Source organism: Papio anubis, chromosome 7, assembly GCF_008728515.1.
Source record: "Papio anubis isolate 15944 chromosome 7, Panubis1.0, whole genome shotgun sequence".
NCBI classification, from domain to species: domain Eukaryota; kingdom Metazoa; phylum Chordata; class Mammalia; order Primates; family Cercopithecidae; genus Papio; species Papio anubis.
In genome coordinates, this window is record NC_044982.1 from 50,380,659 (window position 1) to 50,399,525 (window position 18,867).

Sequence of the window (18,867 nt, forward strand, 5' to 3'; positions counted from 1 at the left end):
TATCCCTAGCATTTTACCCTGCCAATTCACCCACCCCTGCCCACCCAATCACTCTCTTCCTCCTTATCCTGCTTTAGTTTCCTACCAGCAGTCTCTGAAGTTCCCTTTTTTATCTACTCATTTCCTTGCTCACCTTTCCCAGTAAAAGGTAAGCTCCAAGCAGGCAGGAAGGGAAGCTGTCTGTCTTGTTCGCTGGTGTAGCCCAGGGCTGGGAGCAGTACTGGTCCTCAGTCAATATATTGAGTCACGGAATGAATGGTCAATCACACGAAACTAGGTCTCAGGAGGTACCCAAACCACGAACTAAAAGCAAGACGGCTGCCCTCTAGCTCACACTCCATTCTCTCTTTGCTTTGTTGGGCTGCAGCCTCAGTTTCTCCTTCCAACTCCACTGTGCCTTCCAACTCCACTGTGCCTTCCAACTCCATTCTGCAAAGAGCAGAGGGCTTTCTTCACTCCCATCTCATACTGGAAAACTCTGCGACAGTGTCCTCTGCCCTCAGGGTAAAGTCCAAATCCCTTCCAATATCTTACAAGCCCTTCATGATCTCCCCTCCATCATCATCCCTCACATTATTTCATTCAATCATTCTTTTCTAGCCATAAAGGGAAGAATGACAGGAGAAAAACCACAGTTTAGTCTGTTCCTCAAAGTAGCCGCATGTGCTCATCTCCAGGTTGCAGAACACTCCAAATCTACTTCAGAAAGCACTCTTTCCCTCTTATCCCCAACCTGGTCATCCCCATCTCATCCTGGCACACGGCTAGGGGACTCGCTAACACATCCACCATCCCAGCCTTCTGGTCTCCTAGCTAGGCTGTCAGCTCTGCAGCAGCAGGGACCATGACTGTCTTGTTCACCTGCGCATCCCTTAGTGCAATCCACAGCATCTGACAAGTGGCAGATGCTCAAATATTTGGGGAATACATCAATGAACCATGTATCAGTAATGGTTATCCACAAAGAGGCTGGGACAAAAATAAGAGAGCAGTTCACCAGGAAAATGAATGTGTCTGCCTTGTCCTAGCTGTATTCCTCATGCCTGGAAGAGTCGACAGCCAATAAATATTTGCTGAATGAATACATTCCTGGATTGCCTGATATAACTCCACCCCCTTTTCTCCCACTTGAGAAAACACATCAGAATGCAAGAGGGTGAAAAATGGCATTATTAACAGGACATCTCCGAATCATTTGAAAGATCCACATTTTATTACTTGTCATAAATTACTGGCCACATACCCTCAAGACTGATCATCACATATGAGGTAGTTGAGACAGTGGTTGAGAACAGCTGATTTAGACAAAGCTAAGAAACACGAAGCACTTTCTGCTCTTGTTATTTTATTTTCCAGAAGATAAAGTGACAATAAGCTCAGTAAGAACTAATAAATGAATTATTCTAACCTTTACTTTTCTTTTTATAAAATAGATTTCTGCACACCCCAGGAGAAATGTTTAATTAAATCAAAAGACATTATAAATTACTTTTCAGTTATTTTTCTCCCATACCAATGAGGTCTACCAAGTTGCTGTTGTCTCCATTCAAAAGCCAACCTACAACCCCATATACATACTTTCAGGAAAGCCACACTGCAAGCCCTGCACAGCAGAAATAAAACCAGTGCTCCAATGTGACAATACTCATCTCCCTCAAATATAGTAACAGCTATTTTGTTTGCTTTGGTCCTTTGTGCATAAATATTTTATCTTTTCGATAAAATACTTGGTAAAATTACTGAACCTGAATCAAGCCTGTTTTACTTTCCTTTATATACAGCATCCCCAAATATTGATCGCAGGATGAAACACAACCAGAAATGAAAAGCCCTAATGAAGGTTTCAGTCTTGGTGTGTTAAAGAGAGAAACAAATAAATCTGAGAATGCCAGACCAGAAACCGCACAGCAACACAGACAGCCACATATTCCAAACAAGGCTAAAGTTAGTAAAGGAAAATATAGCAACTCAAAGCCAGTAACACCATAACCCTTAATAGCCTACAGAATTAGACACTCCATCCACACAAACAGGTCTGAGCTCTTCAGATCACCCCACATGCTGAGTGACAGCAAAGATTTTGTTTTATGAATTTTTTTTAAGTTCAAAGACCTTTTAGTCTATAAAAGATATTAAGTTTGATGTCTTTGGGCCCAAATTAGAGTGGAGGATAAGAAAAGGAAAAGTGTTAGGGTATATTTGAAGGTTTCTCATTGCCACCAAAGGGTGGAGTAGTCAAGGCAAAGTGTTGAGGTTACAGCAACAACAAAAAGCATATAGAAATTGGGATCTGCTTTAAAAAAAAAAAAAAAAAAAGACCATAAACTCTACAAGCTACTATAATCCTCTTTGTCTTATCTGACAGAACACTGTATCATCCAAAGGAAATGAGGCAGGTATCTACCTCCTTCTGTAGAGCTTAATCAATTTCTACCAAAATACTTCATTTTTCAGTCATATTTATATATTTTCATTTGTAGAGGTTCTTACCCTCTTTTTGTGCCAAGAATCCCTTTGGCAGTTTGATGACATGTACTGAGCCCTTCTCAGACTATGTTTTTAAACATATAAACTAAAATACAAAGGATTACGATTGGTATCAGTTATGCTTCATTCTCAAAAGTCTTAAATTGTAATACATAAGTGCACTTCTGTAATAATGCATTAAATAACAAAATTTAGCAGCAAATCTTTTTGTTGCCTACACTCATAAGTGAATGAAAATGCTAAACTGCAGTTTGAATATCATGAAAATAAAGACATATTTTTCCCCCATCTAAGTTCAAGAACTTAGCAAACTCCATCTGTGGACCCTAGGTTAAGAACCCTTGGTTGAGAGAGCCAATAAAAATACATTTTGTGAAGCAACAAAAGAAAAAAAAAAAAAAAAAAAAAAAAGGCTTGCAAAATGCATTATCCATTCAACTGTGAGGTGAGAAGAACTAAGAGAGTAAGCAGTATTTTTCCAAAAACCACGATGGGCCATTAGTCAGCAAGAGAGCGACATGCTTCAAATTGAATCCAGAAAGGATGCTCTGAGGAACTGGCAGCGCTGCTGGAATCTGTCTTAAAGTGGGGAAAGGGTAGAGTGGGGTACTACAGCCACCCAGTTCAGCCCAAACCAACTATGAACTTGAACCTCTCTCGTTCTGGGAGCCTCAGTTTCCTTATGAATAAAATACAAGGGCTAAACATATGCCATGACCATGAGGCTTCCTTCCAGTCCTATTTTTTTTTTTATTATACTTTAAGTCTGGGATACATGTGCAGACTGTGGTTTGTTACATAGGTATATATGTGCCATGGTGGTTTGCTGCACCCATCAACCTGTCATCTACATTAGGTATTTCTCCTAATGCTGTCCAGTCCTAAATTTTTATCATGAGATCATCTCATCTTTATGCTGGTTATTTCCATCTATTTACCTAAACTTCAAAACATCACTGTCTTTCTTGAACTTGGAACATAAAGTTTTACCCAATTTAAATGCTCTCATGGGTAATCTAACATCAGTGAGTCAAATAGATGTATATATCATTACAACTTTTTTAAACATTCTGTTTTTAAGCACATCTCCTTCATAAAAAACAACCACCGCACTGGTCTTTTCTGCTATTAAAACAACTGTCAGGGAACCTAGAATATGTAACTAAATATTTTCCACATTTGCGCCAATGAACAGAATTACTGAGCACAGACCAGGAAGGGCTCTTGAAGGCGACCTAATCCAATCATATCTTGCAAATGGATAAAGAAACAGAGAGGAAGAGGAGGAACTAAACCAAAGTCACAGAGCCAGTCAGCAAGAGAGCAGGGCTTATCCAGGTCACCCACCTGTAAATGCATGTTCTTCCCACTATATCAAACTGCCTCTCAAATCCTGATCCACTTCCCTAACCTTAAAACATTAGTAAGTTTAAAACTATAGCAAAAAGCCCTGCTAGTTAGATCACTCATTTTTCTCTACCTTCAGTTAAGCAGTGGACACAACAGAGTCGCGGCTATGATACAATAACTGGCTGGAATCATGAAATAATTAAATTCCACTAATCTGCCCAGAAAGTGATGAGCTCACTAAAATCCTAGCTATGTGGAACCTCTTAATAATACTGTGTAACACATGAAAAGATACAGAAGTATTTGTATATGGATATAGACATCTATCAGCTCTTCATTCCGCTCTCCAGGATTTCCTAGTAATGTTCTACTATGACATTCAAAAGTGAGCAAAAAGGACAGTCACATAACCATTAAAAAACAAAACAGCACTGAATTTGACAAGCAAAGCTTCTATCAATATCAAATATTAGCCATTTTTAGATCTCAGGAATCATCTCATTATTCAGAAAATCTACCTGAAATTTTGTTTTCCAATATTTATGTCCCAGAGGACATAAAGATAATATCATAAAGACAGTAATTCTATGTGAATGTTATTGTTGTTTTAAGATGAAGTACACTGTCTGAAACCCTAAGGGTGGAATATCAATAAGGTTCTCTTTAAAAATGTACCTACCTAGTCACTCTTTCACCTGCACTCTACAATGTGTTCAACATTGGTAAACAGTCAGAAACCTACTCTCAAAAAAAGAAAAATACCACAATTCAAGTATTCAAAAACCAGACTAGCATCCTCTATTCACATTTCACCTCCTGAGAGAGAACTTCCCTGATCTTCCAGTGGAAGAAAGCAATACCCACCTAAGCAGTCACTCTCCAAGTTTATCAGCTCCTCTTTAGAACTTGGTTACACCTGAAATGGTCACTTATTACTCATCTATTTGAATGTTTCTTTCTGTTTATGCCTGTCACTCCACACTAAAATGAAAGTTCCCTGTTCCCACTGCATCAGCAATGCCTAAACAGCATAGGCACAGAGTAGGTACACAAATGACGATTGAGTGTCTCGCCCACTAAGGGCCAACTATGTCATACCTTGGTCTCCTGGAAAAGCATTAGCAAAGGGCAGAGCGTATGCAACTGCAACGTTATATCCACAGGCTCCTGTGCAGTAAGACCATGTATGATACTAGGACAATCCAGGGTTTCAATCCTTTCCGTGGCTTCGGAATGCCCTGCACTTCCAGCTATGAACACAAAACCTCTCCAGGCCCACTCGCTGCTTTTCTGAAACATCTCAACAATTATTTCCTCAAAAGGAAATAATGAAAATAATGTCCTGGCATACGTTAATCTTCCGCGTCAAATTCCCAGTGTTAAACATACTTTGAAGCCAGCCACACAAAACCAAACTCCACAAAATTAGGTTGGGCTGAAGTTACATAAGACAGACTATACTGTGGTTTTTCTCCTGTCATTCCTCCCGCCTTCCTGTGAACCCTGATATTTGTCTTTGAAGTGCAATTAAGATGCAGGTGAGAAAAACACTTACCTGCAAACAGCTTCAAAATAGGTAATGAGATTTCCAATACTACCCCCACTTAATGCACTAGCAACAAAGTCAGGAAGACTGGGAAGCTTTGAGTTGTGCGGTGTCTGGAAGCTTCCCTTAAAAAACTCCTCTTAAATTATTTTTAAGTCAGCACTTACTTCAAGGTACTCAAGTATCAAAACACGTTTTGCAAAGTTCCCTGAGTCTTCCCACAGCCATGACTCCTCATATGTGTGCTAAGCCTACCTATCAGCGCCAAGGATGTTCTGAATACAGGTCTTTCAACGCAGAAGGACAAAAGCGCGGGTTCCCAGGAGCAACACATCCAAAGGAAAAAATAATCCTTTCTTCAACACTAAACCCAAGTTGTTCCTTCTCCCCAGTTTCCTGCACTTCCCCCCTCCCCCTCCCCTTTCACTGCCCACTATATCCAGCTATAATCCCGCGAAGCCTCTCTCCTGGCTTATTAAGGGTAAACAATAGAAATGTCACAAGGAAACTCAGGAAGTAGATGAAGTCTCTAATTGCTGCCGTTTAACGATTGTACATAATTACTATCTACAAAATGCGGCTTTCACCAGCAGAGAGGGAGCCAAGGCCGACAGGACACTGGCGAGGCCGGGACCAGGGGGATGCGGCCCGCGCCCCGGTGCCAGGCCCCGAGCAGCCGCATCCTGCCCCTCCCCACCAGGGCATTCCAAGCAAGGAAAAGCGGAGGACCGGCCGGCCCGGGTCACACACCGTTCACTGCCCTCGGGCTGCGGCGGCCCGCGGCGGTCATCGGAACAATTTCCGAAGCGCAGCCGGGGATCCCACAGCCCGCGGCAGCCCGAGCTCACGGCGCCGCGCTCGGAGTTCGGGGGCGCGGGAACCACGGTCCGCCCGGGAGGTGGGAAGACTGGACTCCGGGCCGGCCGGCCTCTCAGCTTCGGGAAGCGACCCCGCGAAGTGCCCGCGACGGCGGCGCCTCACCCCGAGTTCCTGCCCGCCCTCCCCGGCCGGACGCGGCGCGCGGGAAGTGGAGCCCCTGCCCCCGCCCTCACGATACGGCCACGGACCCGGTGCCCGGCGCTGCCCCTGCGGGGTCGCCCGAGTCCCGGCCGCCACTTCCTCCGCTGCGTCCTCCGCGGGGACAGCGCAGCCCGGCGCCCGCCGCAGCGCCTGGAGCGCGCGCCCATGGGGGGCGTCCCGGCCCTGCGAGCCTCTCCTGCCGCCCCGAGCGCCCCGGCAGTCCCCAGAGAGCGCCGAGCCACCCCGCCTGCCCCACTCGAGGATGCGGACGCTCCCCGCCCGCGCCGCTGCCCGGGACCAGGGACCCCAGGACTCACCCGAGCACCACCAGCTCCCCGTATTTCACTGGCTCCTTATTGGGGGCGCAGTGCTCCTCCTGGCCAGGGGAAAACATGGAGCCCCGCTCGGCAGCCGATGCCGCCGCCGCCGCCGCCGCCTCCGCCGCGATCCCCGCCGAGTCCGCGCCGCCGCTACAATCCCATCCCGAGAACGGGGTGAGCGCGCCGGGGAAGGGCACGGCGGCGAAGGGGGCGCGGGGCGGCCAGTCCCGCTGCTGCTCCGTCGTGGCTGCGCGGCTGTTCCGCCTGACTCCCCGGAGCTCCGCGCGCCGCGGCCGCCCCGAGTCAGAGCCGGCAACAAATGGGACCGGGCAGTAGGGGGACCTGCCCGCGCCGAGCGCCGCCGCCGAAGCCCCGCGGGAGGGAGAGAGGGAGGAGGGAGCGGGCGCACGAGAGGCGGGGGCCGTGCGGGGGAGGTGGGGGCCGGCGCGCGGGCAGGTGGGAGCCGCCCCGCCCCACGCGGAGCGAGCCGCCCGCCCCCGGCCCGCGGGGCGCCCCCTCCCCCGGCGCGTGGGGCCGCCCGCGCCCACTCCCCGCCCCCCTCGGCCCGGCGGAGGCTCAGCCCCTGTGTTATGTAAACATAGAGTAAAAGGGAAAGGAAGTTCTTAAAGGAGCAGCTCTATTTTTTTTCCTCACTTCCTTCCCCAAACTTAGAGCGCGGGGTTCTCAGCCCTCGCCGCCTGGTTCTTTAGCCGCGAAGGCCCGCGGGAGATCCTGGAAGCCAGCGGCCGCGGATCCCAAGCCTACGTTTTCCTGACTGGAGTTCGATGGGATTAACTTCCTCTCCAAGTAGAAGAGCGCTCTCTCGGTGTCACTGTGTCCCGGCTTACATCTGGAGGTGTCTCACACACCCACTTGGGTGCCTCCCCTTCCAAAACCAAGCAGAAAGGCGTCTAGACAATTAGAAGGTTTTGCCAGTTGGTGCTGGAGTAGAGGACGTTTCGAAGGCGCTTGGAGCACCCCCACCGTTGTACTGGATGTAGCTACCCCGGCGTGTCGTCAACAGAACTCCAACTGGCTTTTGGGGGGTGACAGAGGGTTGGGGGAAGAGTTGTTTTTTAATCCATACTTTATCCACTTTTCTCGTGCCTTCTTTCCATCCCCTAATACATATAAGGAGAAATTTCCTGGGTGGATTTTTTAGTGAATGTAAATGTTCCTTTGTGACCATGATTTAATCAGTGCACTGTTTGCTTTCTATTCTTTTTAAACTAGTCATTGCTACAGCTTTAAAATATTGTAGACTGTAATAGTTTTACTGATTGCTGTTTTTCATCATACAGGATTTTATTGTTCTAACATTTATTAAGCACTCATAATGTGCTAGAAACTCTACATATTATTGCCGGTCACTGCCTCTCAACACTGTGAAATATTTAAAGAAATAAATGCTGCAAAAGCTGCCCTGTGTATAGTGACTGGTTGGCTATGACCCGAAGCAAAGGGCTAGAAAAAATAATAATTGCATCTGTAACCTTCCATTCCGCTGTGCTGCACCCCTTGTGTAACCTTCTCTGACAGGTTATTACGGTAGTGACATGATGTTTCTGGTAATTTTACTTCAGTTAGGAACTGATTTTTTTTTAATTGAGGCTTTAGAAATAAATTATTCCAAAGTAACTAAAGTCACACCATTGGTAAGCCAAAAATAAACTTTATTAAACAGTTAACTTATTTCAGCTAACTATAGAAATTCTATATTTCAAATGAATATTATTCTGCATATATTACATATTCTCTATATTTTTATATGTAATAAAAAATCTGTTACAGTTTTAACCAGCACTCCTTCTAGAGGGAGAAATCATTTCTCCTCCCCAGTGTTGATGTAAATTTCTTTCAAATTTCTGCTGGATTAATGTTGTCTTCATCTACTCTGTGCATCTACTTACCACATAGATTGTATAACTATCAAAGATCTGTCAGAATCATTCTGCAGTTGCACGGTCCTGTTTACGTTGGTGCCTGCCTCTGTCACCCTAGCTTCTCTAGGCCTGCTCTATTGCTGCTCCTGCTCTAGGCTACCATTACCTCCTTCCTTCTCTCTTGGCCTTTTGTGCCTGTGTGCATTGCATTACACTGTTGTAGCTGCATTTCTTCCTTGCTGTGCTTCGCATCTGCTCTTAGGAAGATAGAAATATGTATCGACCTCCTACTAAGTTCCCAGCACTAGGCTGAGAGTTTCCCATAGGATATCCCAATCTTCCAAGGCCCCCCCAGTCTAGCTATCTGCCTATGGCACCCCTGACTTTCAGAGAGATATATCTCTCTTTCTACTCTCCTAACATGTCTTTGAGAATGTTTATAGTACTTAATCAGGTCTGTCTTTATCAGACTGACTGACAGGAAGTGTTGCTGTGAATGAGTTTTTGTATCAATGGAGGCTTTTTATCCTAGGCAGCTCAAGGCTAGATCAGCTCTGTGAATCACTCTGAGCCCTGAAAGCTTCTGACTGGTAAGAGCAATTCTATTGATCGCAGTCAAGAATACATACAGGGACCAGGCATGGAAATCCAAATGAGCAAATGGGCTGAGTGAGGACTGTGGCACATTGGTAGGGTCTGTGCTGTCTACAGGGCTTATCTGTCACTCATCTCTAGCTGATTGTTGCCATGTGACAATGACAGTTCACTCTTGCTAGATTTAATTTTTCTAAAAGCCTCAAATCCTGATTACACCAAACCTCTCAATTTTTAACTGTTGGCAACTCATTCACACTTTCAGTTTTCTTGAAACACAGCATGAGCCCATCAAAACTATGTCTGTTTTTCTAGACTCTATGTACCCAAGGTCCCCACAGTTGCTTTCTGTGATTTCAAGGAAACAGACATGAGTAAAGGTAAAAAGAACACTTCTGAAATGGTATCAAATGGTAGAGATAGGGGAATGGCAGAGTGGTGAGGGGTGTTAACTTGATTTTCTCAGAGTGTTGATGGCTTGTGTTCTTAAAGAAGCCAGCGTGTGACTTTCTCCATGCATCTCTTATCAGACTTTCTCCATGCATCTCTTATCAGAGTTATTTGCTCACAACTTAACCCAATTAGGACATGACCCCCACCATCCCCAGTTAATACTAAGAATCTGATTGTAGCATGGATTTATCCCCTCTTGAATGTAATTGTTTTAGTGAGTTGCTCCAGGCTGGTGGGACAATCTGGCTGTGCCATCTGCCAACCCACTAAGAGCCAGGGTGGGCTTGGCTGGCTTGATTGCCAAAGCAGACCCTTCCCTGCCCTCTCTGCTTGCCTTTCCATTTATGTCCCTCACCCCAGACCACTCTCTTGAAGAGGATGAGCCACCCACAGCATCCCAGAGGGAGTCCGTGCTATTTCTTGGGCTACCAGAGGCCATATGCTTACCATACAAATAAATAATGTAAGGCTTTCCCTTGACTTTTCCCCCAAACATCTTCCTGTTTTGTTAAAATCAAAAGATTTAGTGAAAAAGTGCTTGTATGTTTTAGACATACCTTAAAGTCAGTCAAATACCTTCCAGTATTTCTAGAATGAAGCATCTAATTTTTGGTCATTCTACATTCTACCTTACATGTTTATGTTTGGAAAGACTAAAGAGCAAGTAGACACTTTCAAAAATATGTTTGGACAAACTGAGCAGGATACAGTATATTTTTTCATGGAACTTTAGATTACATTTCATTTTTAAACTATCTTTTTGTAGTTGTCTGAGAGTAATATAAGCTCTTTGTCAAAAGTTTTAGAAATATAAAAAAAGATTTAAAAATTATCTTAAATCATCTGTAATCTCATTACCCAGAAAAAAAACATATTTATCATTTTTGTATTTTTCCTTCATTTTTTATTTTTAATTTTTGACATATGTATAATCACCCTCTCTAAAGTGTATCCTGCCTTTTTAATTTAATATTATTTTGTTAGACGTTTTCTCTTGTAACTAAAACTTCAAAAATATCTTTCTTGTTTCATCGTAAGTATCAACATTTATTAACCGTTCCCCTCCTATGGAATATGTACAAGTTTTCTAATTTTTGCTCTTATAAATAATAAACATGTTTGTATTTGTTATTACTTCATGAAGACATATTTCTATAGGTAAAATTCTTATATTAAAGGGTACAAATATCTGTAAGACCCTTTCATGCATATTTCCAAACCATTTTTCAGAAGGTTGTAACTGCCAGTTTATACTGTAACGAGTGGTATGTGAGAGGTTGCCTCAGGAAACTCCCACCAGCATTTAAAAATCCTTACTAATTTAATGGGTGATAATTTTTTATTTGCATTGTCATGATTTGCTATTGTAAGATACATTGACTTTTTCCTATTGTGGGAAAAAACCCCACATAACATGAGAACTACCCCATTAACAGATTATTAAGTGCACAGTACAGCTTGTTAATTATAAGAACATTGTTCTACAGCACATCTCTAGAACTTTTTCATCTTACGTGACTGAATCTTTATACCATTGAACAGCAACTCACCATTTCTCCCTCCCCTTGCCTCTGGCAACTACCATTCTACTTCCTGCTTTGATGAGTTTGATTTTTTGAGATACTTCGTATATGTAAATCGTGTAGTCATTTGTCCTTCCGTGACTAGTTTATTTTACATAGCATAATGGCCTCCAGATTTATCCATATGATAGCATATGACAGGATTTTCTTCTTTTAATGACTGAACAATATTTCATTGTAAGTATATACATTTTCCTTATCCATTAATCTGTTAATGTCATCTGTTAATAGACATTTAGATTGTAAATAATGCTGCAATGAACATGAGAGTACAACATCTCTTTGAGATCCTGATTTTAATATTTTTGGATAAATACGTTGAATTAGAATTGCTGGATGATATGTTAGCTCTATTTTTAATTTTTTTAGGAATCTCTATACTGTTTTCCATAGCAGCCACACCATTTTACATTCCCATCCACAATACACAAAGGTTCCAGTTTCTCCACATGCTTGCCAATTCTTGTTATTTTCTGTTTTGTTTTGTTATAGCGGCCATCCTAATAGATATGAGATGATATCTCATTGTGATTTTGTTTTGCATTTCCTGATGATTAGTGACACTGAGTATCTTTTGCTATATCTGTTGGCGATTTCTATATCTTCTTTAATGAAGTGTCTATTTAAGTCCTTTGTCCATGTTTTAATTGGGTCATTTGTGTTTTTGTTTGTTTTGCTATTGAGTTATAGGAGTTTCTTATATATTTTGGGTAGTAACCTCTTATGAGATATATGTCTTGCAGATATTTTCTCCCATCCCATACCTATGTTTGGTATGCTTTTCCTCTCTCTTGCTGGTTTCCTTTGTTGTACAGAAGCTTTTTAGTTTTATGCAGTCCCACTTGGCTATTTTTGCTTTTATTCGCTGTGCTTTTGGTGTCATATCAAGGAATCATTGCCAAGACCTGTGCATGAAGACTTTCCCCTATGTTTTCTTCTCAGAGATTTATATTTTAGGTTTTATGTTCAAGTCTTTATTGAGTTTATTTCTGCATATGATATAAAATAGGGGTCCAATTTTATTCTTTTTTGTGTGGATCTTCAGTTTTCCCAATACCATTTGTTGAAGAGACTACCCTTTCCCCATTTTGTAATTTTGTCACTCTTGTGGAAGATCAGTTGACCATACATGAATGGGTTTATTTCTGGGCTGTCTATTTTGTTCCATTGATCTACATGTCTGTCTTTATGCCATTACCATATTGTTTTGGTTACTGTAGCTTTGAATATGTTTTGAAATCAGGAAGTGTGAGGCCTCCAGGTTTGTTTATCTTTCTCAAGATTGTTTTAACTTCTTTGTGGTTCTATATCAATTTTGGATTCAGTTTTTCTATTTCTGTAAAAATTGCCATTGGGATTCTGGTAGGGAAAGCATTGAATATGTAGCTTTGTTTAGTATGTACATGTTAACAATATTAAGCCTTCCAATTCATGAACATTGGATATTTTTCCATTTATTTATGTATCTTCAATTCCCTTCAGCAACGTTTTGTGGTTTTTAGTGTAGAAGTCTTTTACCTCCTGGGTTCATTCCTAAGTACTTTATCCTTTTTGGTGCTATTGTAAATGGGATTGATTTTCTATTTTCTTTTTTGGATTGTTTGTTGTTACTGCAGAGAAATGCAAATGATTTTTGTGTGTGGATTTTTGTGTCTTGCAACTTTACTGAATTCATTTATTAGTTGTAACAGTTATTTTCTGAAGTCTTTAGGGTTTGCCATGTATAAAATCATGTTACCTGAGAAAAGAGCTAATTTATTAACAGAGACCTTTTATTTCTTTTTCTTGCATAAGTGTTCTGGCTAAGAATTTCAGTACTATGTTAATAGAAATAGCAAGAGTGGGCATCCTTGCCTTGTTTCTGACATTAGAGGAAAAGCTTGTAGTTTTTCATCGTTGAGTATTATGTTAGCTGTGGACTTTCCACATGCTGCCTTTAATATGTTAAGAGAATTTCCTTTTATTCCTATTTTGTTGAGTGTATTTACTATGAAAGGGTGCTGAATTTTTTCAGATGCTTGTTCTGCGTCTATTAAGATGATCATGTGATTTTCATCCTTTGTTCTGTTAATATTACATTGACTGATTTTCGTATGTTGAACCATCCTTGCATCTCAAGAATAAATCATACTTCATCACACACCACTGTACTCCAGCTTGGGTGACTAAGTGAAACCCTGTTTCAAAAAAAAAAAGAAAAAGAAAAGGAAAGGAAAGAGAGAGAGAGACAGTTGGGGGAGCAGGAGGCAGCACACACAAGCTGGAGCAGTGGCACAATCTCGGCTCACTGCAACCTCCACCTCCCGGGTTCAAGAGACTCTCCTGCCTCTGCCTCCCAAGTAGCAGGACTACAGGCGCCCACCACTGTACCCAACTAATTTTTATATTTTTAGTAGAGACGGGGTTTCACCACGTTGGCCAGGCTGTTCTTGTACTCCTGACCTCAAGTGATACACCTGCCTCGGCCTCCCAAAGTGCCAGGATTACAGACATGAGCCACTGCACCCGGCCACACGCTTTCAAATGAGCAGATCTCATGAGAATTCACTATCAGGAAGACAGCACCAAGCCATGAGGGCTCTGACCCCCATGATCCAAACACCTCCACCAGGTCCCACCTTCAGCATTGGGGATTACAATGCACCATGAGATTTGGGCTGGGACAAATATTCAAACTATCTCATAGGGTACACACTGGCCTCACAAAGTGAGTTTGCGAATGTTCCCTTCTCTTCACTTGTTTTTGGAAGGGTTTGAGAAGAACTGCCATTAATTATTTTTTACATGTTTGCAAGAATTCACGTGTCCTGGAGCTATCTGATCCTGGACTTTTCTTTGCTGGGAATTTTTTGATTACCAATTGTATCTCCTTACTAGTGACAGGTCTGTTCAGATTTTCTGTTTCTTCTTGATTCAGTCTTGGTAGGTTACATTTCTAGAAATGTATCTATTTCTTCTAGGTTACCCACTTTGTTGGTGTATAATTGTTCATAGTTGTCCCTTACAATCCTCTTTATTTCTGTGGCGCCAGTTGCAATGTCTGCTCTTTCATTTCTGATTTTATCTGAATCTTTTTTTCATTTGTTCTTTTCAAAAAACCAACTCTTAGTTTTGATTTTTTTTTTTCTGTTGTTTTCCTATTATCTGTTTCATTTATTTCTGTTCTGACTTAATTATTTTCTTCCTCTTCCCAAGTTTGGGCTTAGTTTGTTTTTCTTTTTCTAATTCCTTGAGGTATAGAATCAGGTTGCTTATTTGAGGTCTTTCTTTTTTTGAGACAGGGTTTCACTCTGTTACCCAGACTGGACTGCAGTGGCACAGTCTTGGCTCACTGCAACTTCCATCTCCCAGGCTCAAGCAATCCTCCCACCTCAGCCTCCTGAGTAGCTAGGACTACAGGCCTGTGCCACCACACCCAGCTAATTTTTTTATAGAGACAGGGTTTTACCATGTTGACCAGGCTGGTCTCCAACTCCTGAGCTCAAGAGATCCACCCACCTGGTGGATCCTCCCAAAGTGCTGGGTCTACAGGTATGACCCACCGCACCCGGCCCCTTCTTCTTTTTTAATGTAGGTATGTATTGCTATAAACTTCCTGCCTAGTACTGCATTTGCTAAATCCAATAAGTTTTAGTATGGTATGTTTTCATTTCTGTTTGTTTCAAAATATTTTCTAATTTTCCTTATTTCTTCTTGACCAATTGGTTGTTCCAGAGCATGTTGTTTGATTTCCACATATTTTTGAATTTTCCAACTTGCTTTCTGCTATTGACTTGTAGTTTCATTCCAATGTGGTCCAAAAAGATTCTTGGTATTATTTCAATCTTCTTCAATGTGTTAAGACTTATTTTGTGACCTAACAGGTGATTTATCCTGAAGAATGTTCTGTGTATCCATGAAAAGAAGGTGTATTCTGCTGCTTTTCGGTGGATGCATTTACTTTTTTTTTCTTTTCTTTTCTTTTCTTTTTTTTTTTTTTTTTTTTTGAGATGGAGTCTCGCTCTTTTATCCAGGCTGGAGTGCAGTGGCACAATCTCGGCTCACTGCAACCTCTGCCTCCCTGATTCAAGCGATTCTCCGACCTCAGCCTCCCTATGTAGCTGGGATTACAAGCACACACCACAACACCTGGCTAATTTTTCTATTTTTAGTAGAGATGGAGTTTCACCCCATGTTGGCCAGGATGGTCTTGAACTCCTGACCTCAGGTGATCCGCCTACCTCAGCCTTCCAAAGTGCTAGGATTACAGGCGTGAGCCACCACACCCAGCCCGCATTCACTTTTTAAAACAAAAATGGTTGAGCTGGTAGTTGATCTAATCTTGGATTTTTGTCAGATGAATTGCTTTTAAGAAGGGTCTACCTTATCAGAACCTGTGCAACTAAATTACTGAATCTAAGTAAAATATTAAATATTTATTTCTTATTTCCAATTTGTTAGGTTTCAGACAATGCAATGAATTTTTTTCTCATTCTGTTAAAGAGATTTTAATTATTTCAATAAGTAATACATACAGATGGTAAGCAATGACAATAATACCAAAGGGCAAAAAATGTCTTAAACCTACTATTCTCCTCCCTAGTAGAAAGCACCATTCCCAGTTTCTTGTGTATTTTTCCAGCATTATCCTCTGTGTGTGCATATGATTGTGCAAATAATATTTAAGAAAATATACAGAAATGGCAGCACACTATATATACTACTCTGCTAACTTTTTTCACTTAACACAGAGACCAGGAAGACTCTTAAAGGAGGCCTTTGAGCAGGTGAATGAATGATGACAGTGTCACCTGTGCAATATCTTAACGAACAATGATATTCCATACAGAAGGTACAGCAAGTACAAATGCCCTCAGGTGGGAATAAGCTTGGCATATATTAGGAACAGAAAGAAACCCATGCTACTGGAGCTTACTGAATGAGCAGGAAAGGCGTATGAGATAAAGTTGGAGACGTAGATAGGAGTCAGATTATACTGGGCTTTCAGGTAATGATGGGAAAATGTGATTTGTTTCTCTTTGATATTGGAATTCTCTGACAATTTGGGTATAGTTGTTGAAACAATAATAAATAAATCATCTAACAATTTTACCTCCCATACATATCATGAGACCATAAAATGCTTGGCTAAAGTCAAGATATGCATTTTTAAAGTTGCGTAATAAATGATTTTTTTAATAAAGGGATTCATTTTTACACTCTTAGCCCAAAGCCAGAATTATTGCAAACAAAGAGACAAACTTGTAACAGTGAGATGGTTCTGAAAGAGGGCCTCCCTACACTTGTTTAATAATGAGACAGGGACTCAAGTAAGAGGTTAACCTGAAGCCTGAGAAAGGGATTCTAATAGAGTGGAGAGAGGCCTGGTATAGGAGTCAGAGACCTCAGTTCGACATTACTAAATTTCCTTTTGCCTGCCTCAGTTTTCCCATCTGTGAGATAGCACTTCCTGGCTATGTACCTCACAATGTTTTTCAGAAAATCAAATGAGGTAATGCATGTGATGGTTACTTGAAGACCGCATAGTATTAAAATGTCTACAGTATTATTATTTACGTGAAGAATATTGTGCGAGGGAGAATATAGAAATATTAAATAACACATCAGTAAATATGTGTTGAAAGCTTCCTGTACTTCTTAGGTTCAGCCCTGTAATAATAAGCAAAATGTGATAAATGTTTATTTAGTATCTATTATTTTGAAATCCTGGTGGTAGATACAGCAAGTGATACAGCAGCAAGTAAGACAGCAGGAAACCAGAATTCCCAGTGGAGGTAAAATCCTGATCCCAGAATGAGGGACAGTGCAAAGCTATGCAATGGGGAGGGTGTGGAAATCTGGCTGGTAAAGGCCACATAATCTGTAGCTTTCCTGCTAGTTGTGAAATGTTCTAGTTGTGACAACTAGAACCACAGAATTGAAATAAGAAATGGATCCAAATGAGAATGCTTTCTAAACTATAGAGTACTATACAGTAGCATGATTGTGATAGAATACTAAATTAAGATCAGCTTATGTCAGGAAGCTGCCTCTAAAATTTTGATCTACTGTTTCAATCATCTTCAACTAGTCCGTGAGTATCCATTTGACCTTAACTTGGGCACAATAAAGACACTCATTTTATTCTTACCTTTTTATTATCTTTTAAATGTCGCCATTATCATTGCACATGTGAAGCGATCGGGTGTGTTTAGCTGCAAAATAAACACATGAAGCAGAGCCACCTAATCTCCATTAACACGTGCTAGTTCACATGAAAAAATCCAAGGGCACGTAGACACACAGCTCTGTCCAGATGGAACTGACCCCCATAGCCAACAATTAAAGTAAGAATGTGCACCAGCTAAGAGGCAGAAGTTGTAACTATTCCCTTAAGATAAATAATAAGATAAAATGACATTTTTCATTTATTTCAAAAGCATTAAAGCCAAGGTTGCAGCTTAATCATAGTAATGGGAGAATTAAACACCTTAAGACCCACAAAATCAAAACTGTTGATTTATAAAACATTCACCTGCCTGGTAAATGTGAGTTTCTATTAACCTTTTTCTTTGCTCGGTCACTGGTCAATTACACAAAGAGGTCTTCCCTCTTGTGTTCAGTTCTTGTGTTATGACTGGCTAAAGTCAATATGACAGAAAGATCTGCTGACCAAAAGCAAGCCACAAATACACAACAGAAAAGTCAAAAATCTTAACTAAGCTCCAACACTTGACATTTAAAGAGATATTCATTTATGAGAGAAAAGAACCAAATTTATTTCCTCTATGAAATGAACATTTTATTACATAAAGTGTCCTCTTCTATGTCTAGACCAATAGATGCTACAAGCTAGTTGTTTTCTTTTTTTCTTAGTCTTAAAATATTAAATCCCTTGCCCTGTCACTCCTCTAGGCATTTTAACATTTATAATCTTTCTGGCAGTCATCTTTTGTAATAAAAAGTATCGATATTAAGTTGAAATGTCTATAGTTCTAAGCATACTTTTTCATTCACAATTAGAGATTTTATTAAGCAGCTTTTGAGGATAATGATTGTATCAGTTATCTGTTACTACAAAACAAAATACTTTTGGGTTGGTTTGTAACCCAGTCATAGATTAAATAAGATAAACTACACTATCCCTTTATTTAACAGAGTCTTTTTTTTTTTTTTTTTTTTTTTCCAGACAGTCTCACTCTGTCGCCCAGGCTGGAGTTTAATGGAGTGATCTCGGCTCACTGCAACCTCCACCTCCCGGGTTCAAGCAATTCTCCTGCCTCAGCCTCCCAGGTAACTGGGATTACAGATGCACAGCAGCACGCCTGGCTAGTTTTTGTATTTTTAGTAGAGACGGAGGTTCACCATGTTGGCCAGGCTAGTCTTGAACTGACCTCAGGTGATCTGCCTGCCTCAGCCTCCTACAGTGCTGGGATTACAGGCATGAGCCACCATGCCCGGCCTATTTAATATAGTCTTATTAAGCATTTTTTGGTTGCAAGTATCAGAAACCCATTTAACCTATCTTAAAGATGAGGAATTTGTAACAAAGTTATGTAGGTAGTTTATGGAAAACAAGGGCAGGAAGTACAATTGGGCTTCATCAGGGACAGAACCAGAAAATGGAAAATCTGACCAAGAACTAAGGCAGT

General features: G+C 41.3%; 1 protein-coding gene across 1 annotated transcript in view; it reads right to left on the minus strand.

The window, feature by feature from the left end:
• Positions 1 to 7,109, minus strand: part of PELI2 (pellino E3 ubiquitin protein ligase family member 2) — a 195,530-nt gene extending 188,421 nt beyond the window's left edge. Inside the window, exon 1 of the mRNA XM_017961188.3 lies at positions 6,721 to 7,109. Within this exon, the coding sequence (XP_017816677.1) occupies positions 6,721 to 6,797 (77 nt within the window). The 5' untranslated portion in view covers positions 6,798 to 7,109. The remainder of the gene's footprint in view (positions 1 to 6,720) is intronic.
• Positions 7,110 to 18,867: the final 11,758 nt, after the last annotated feature.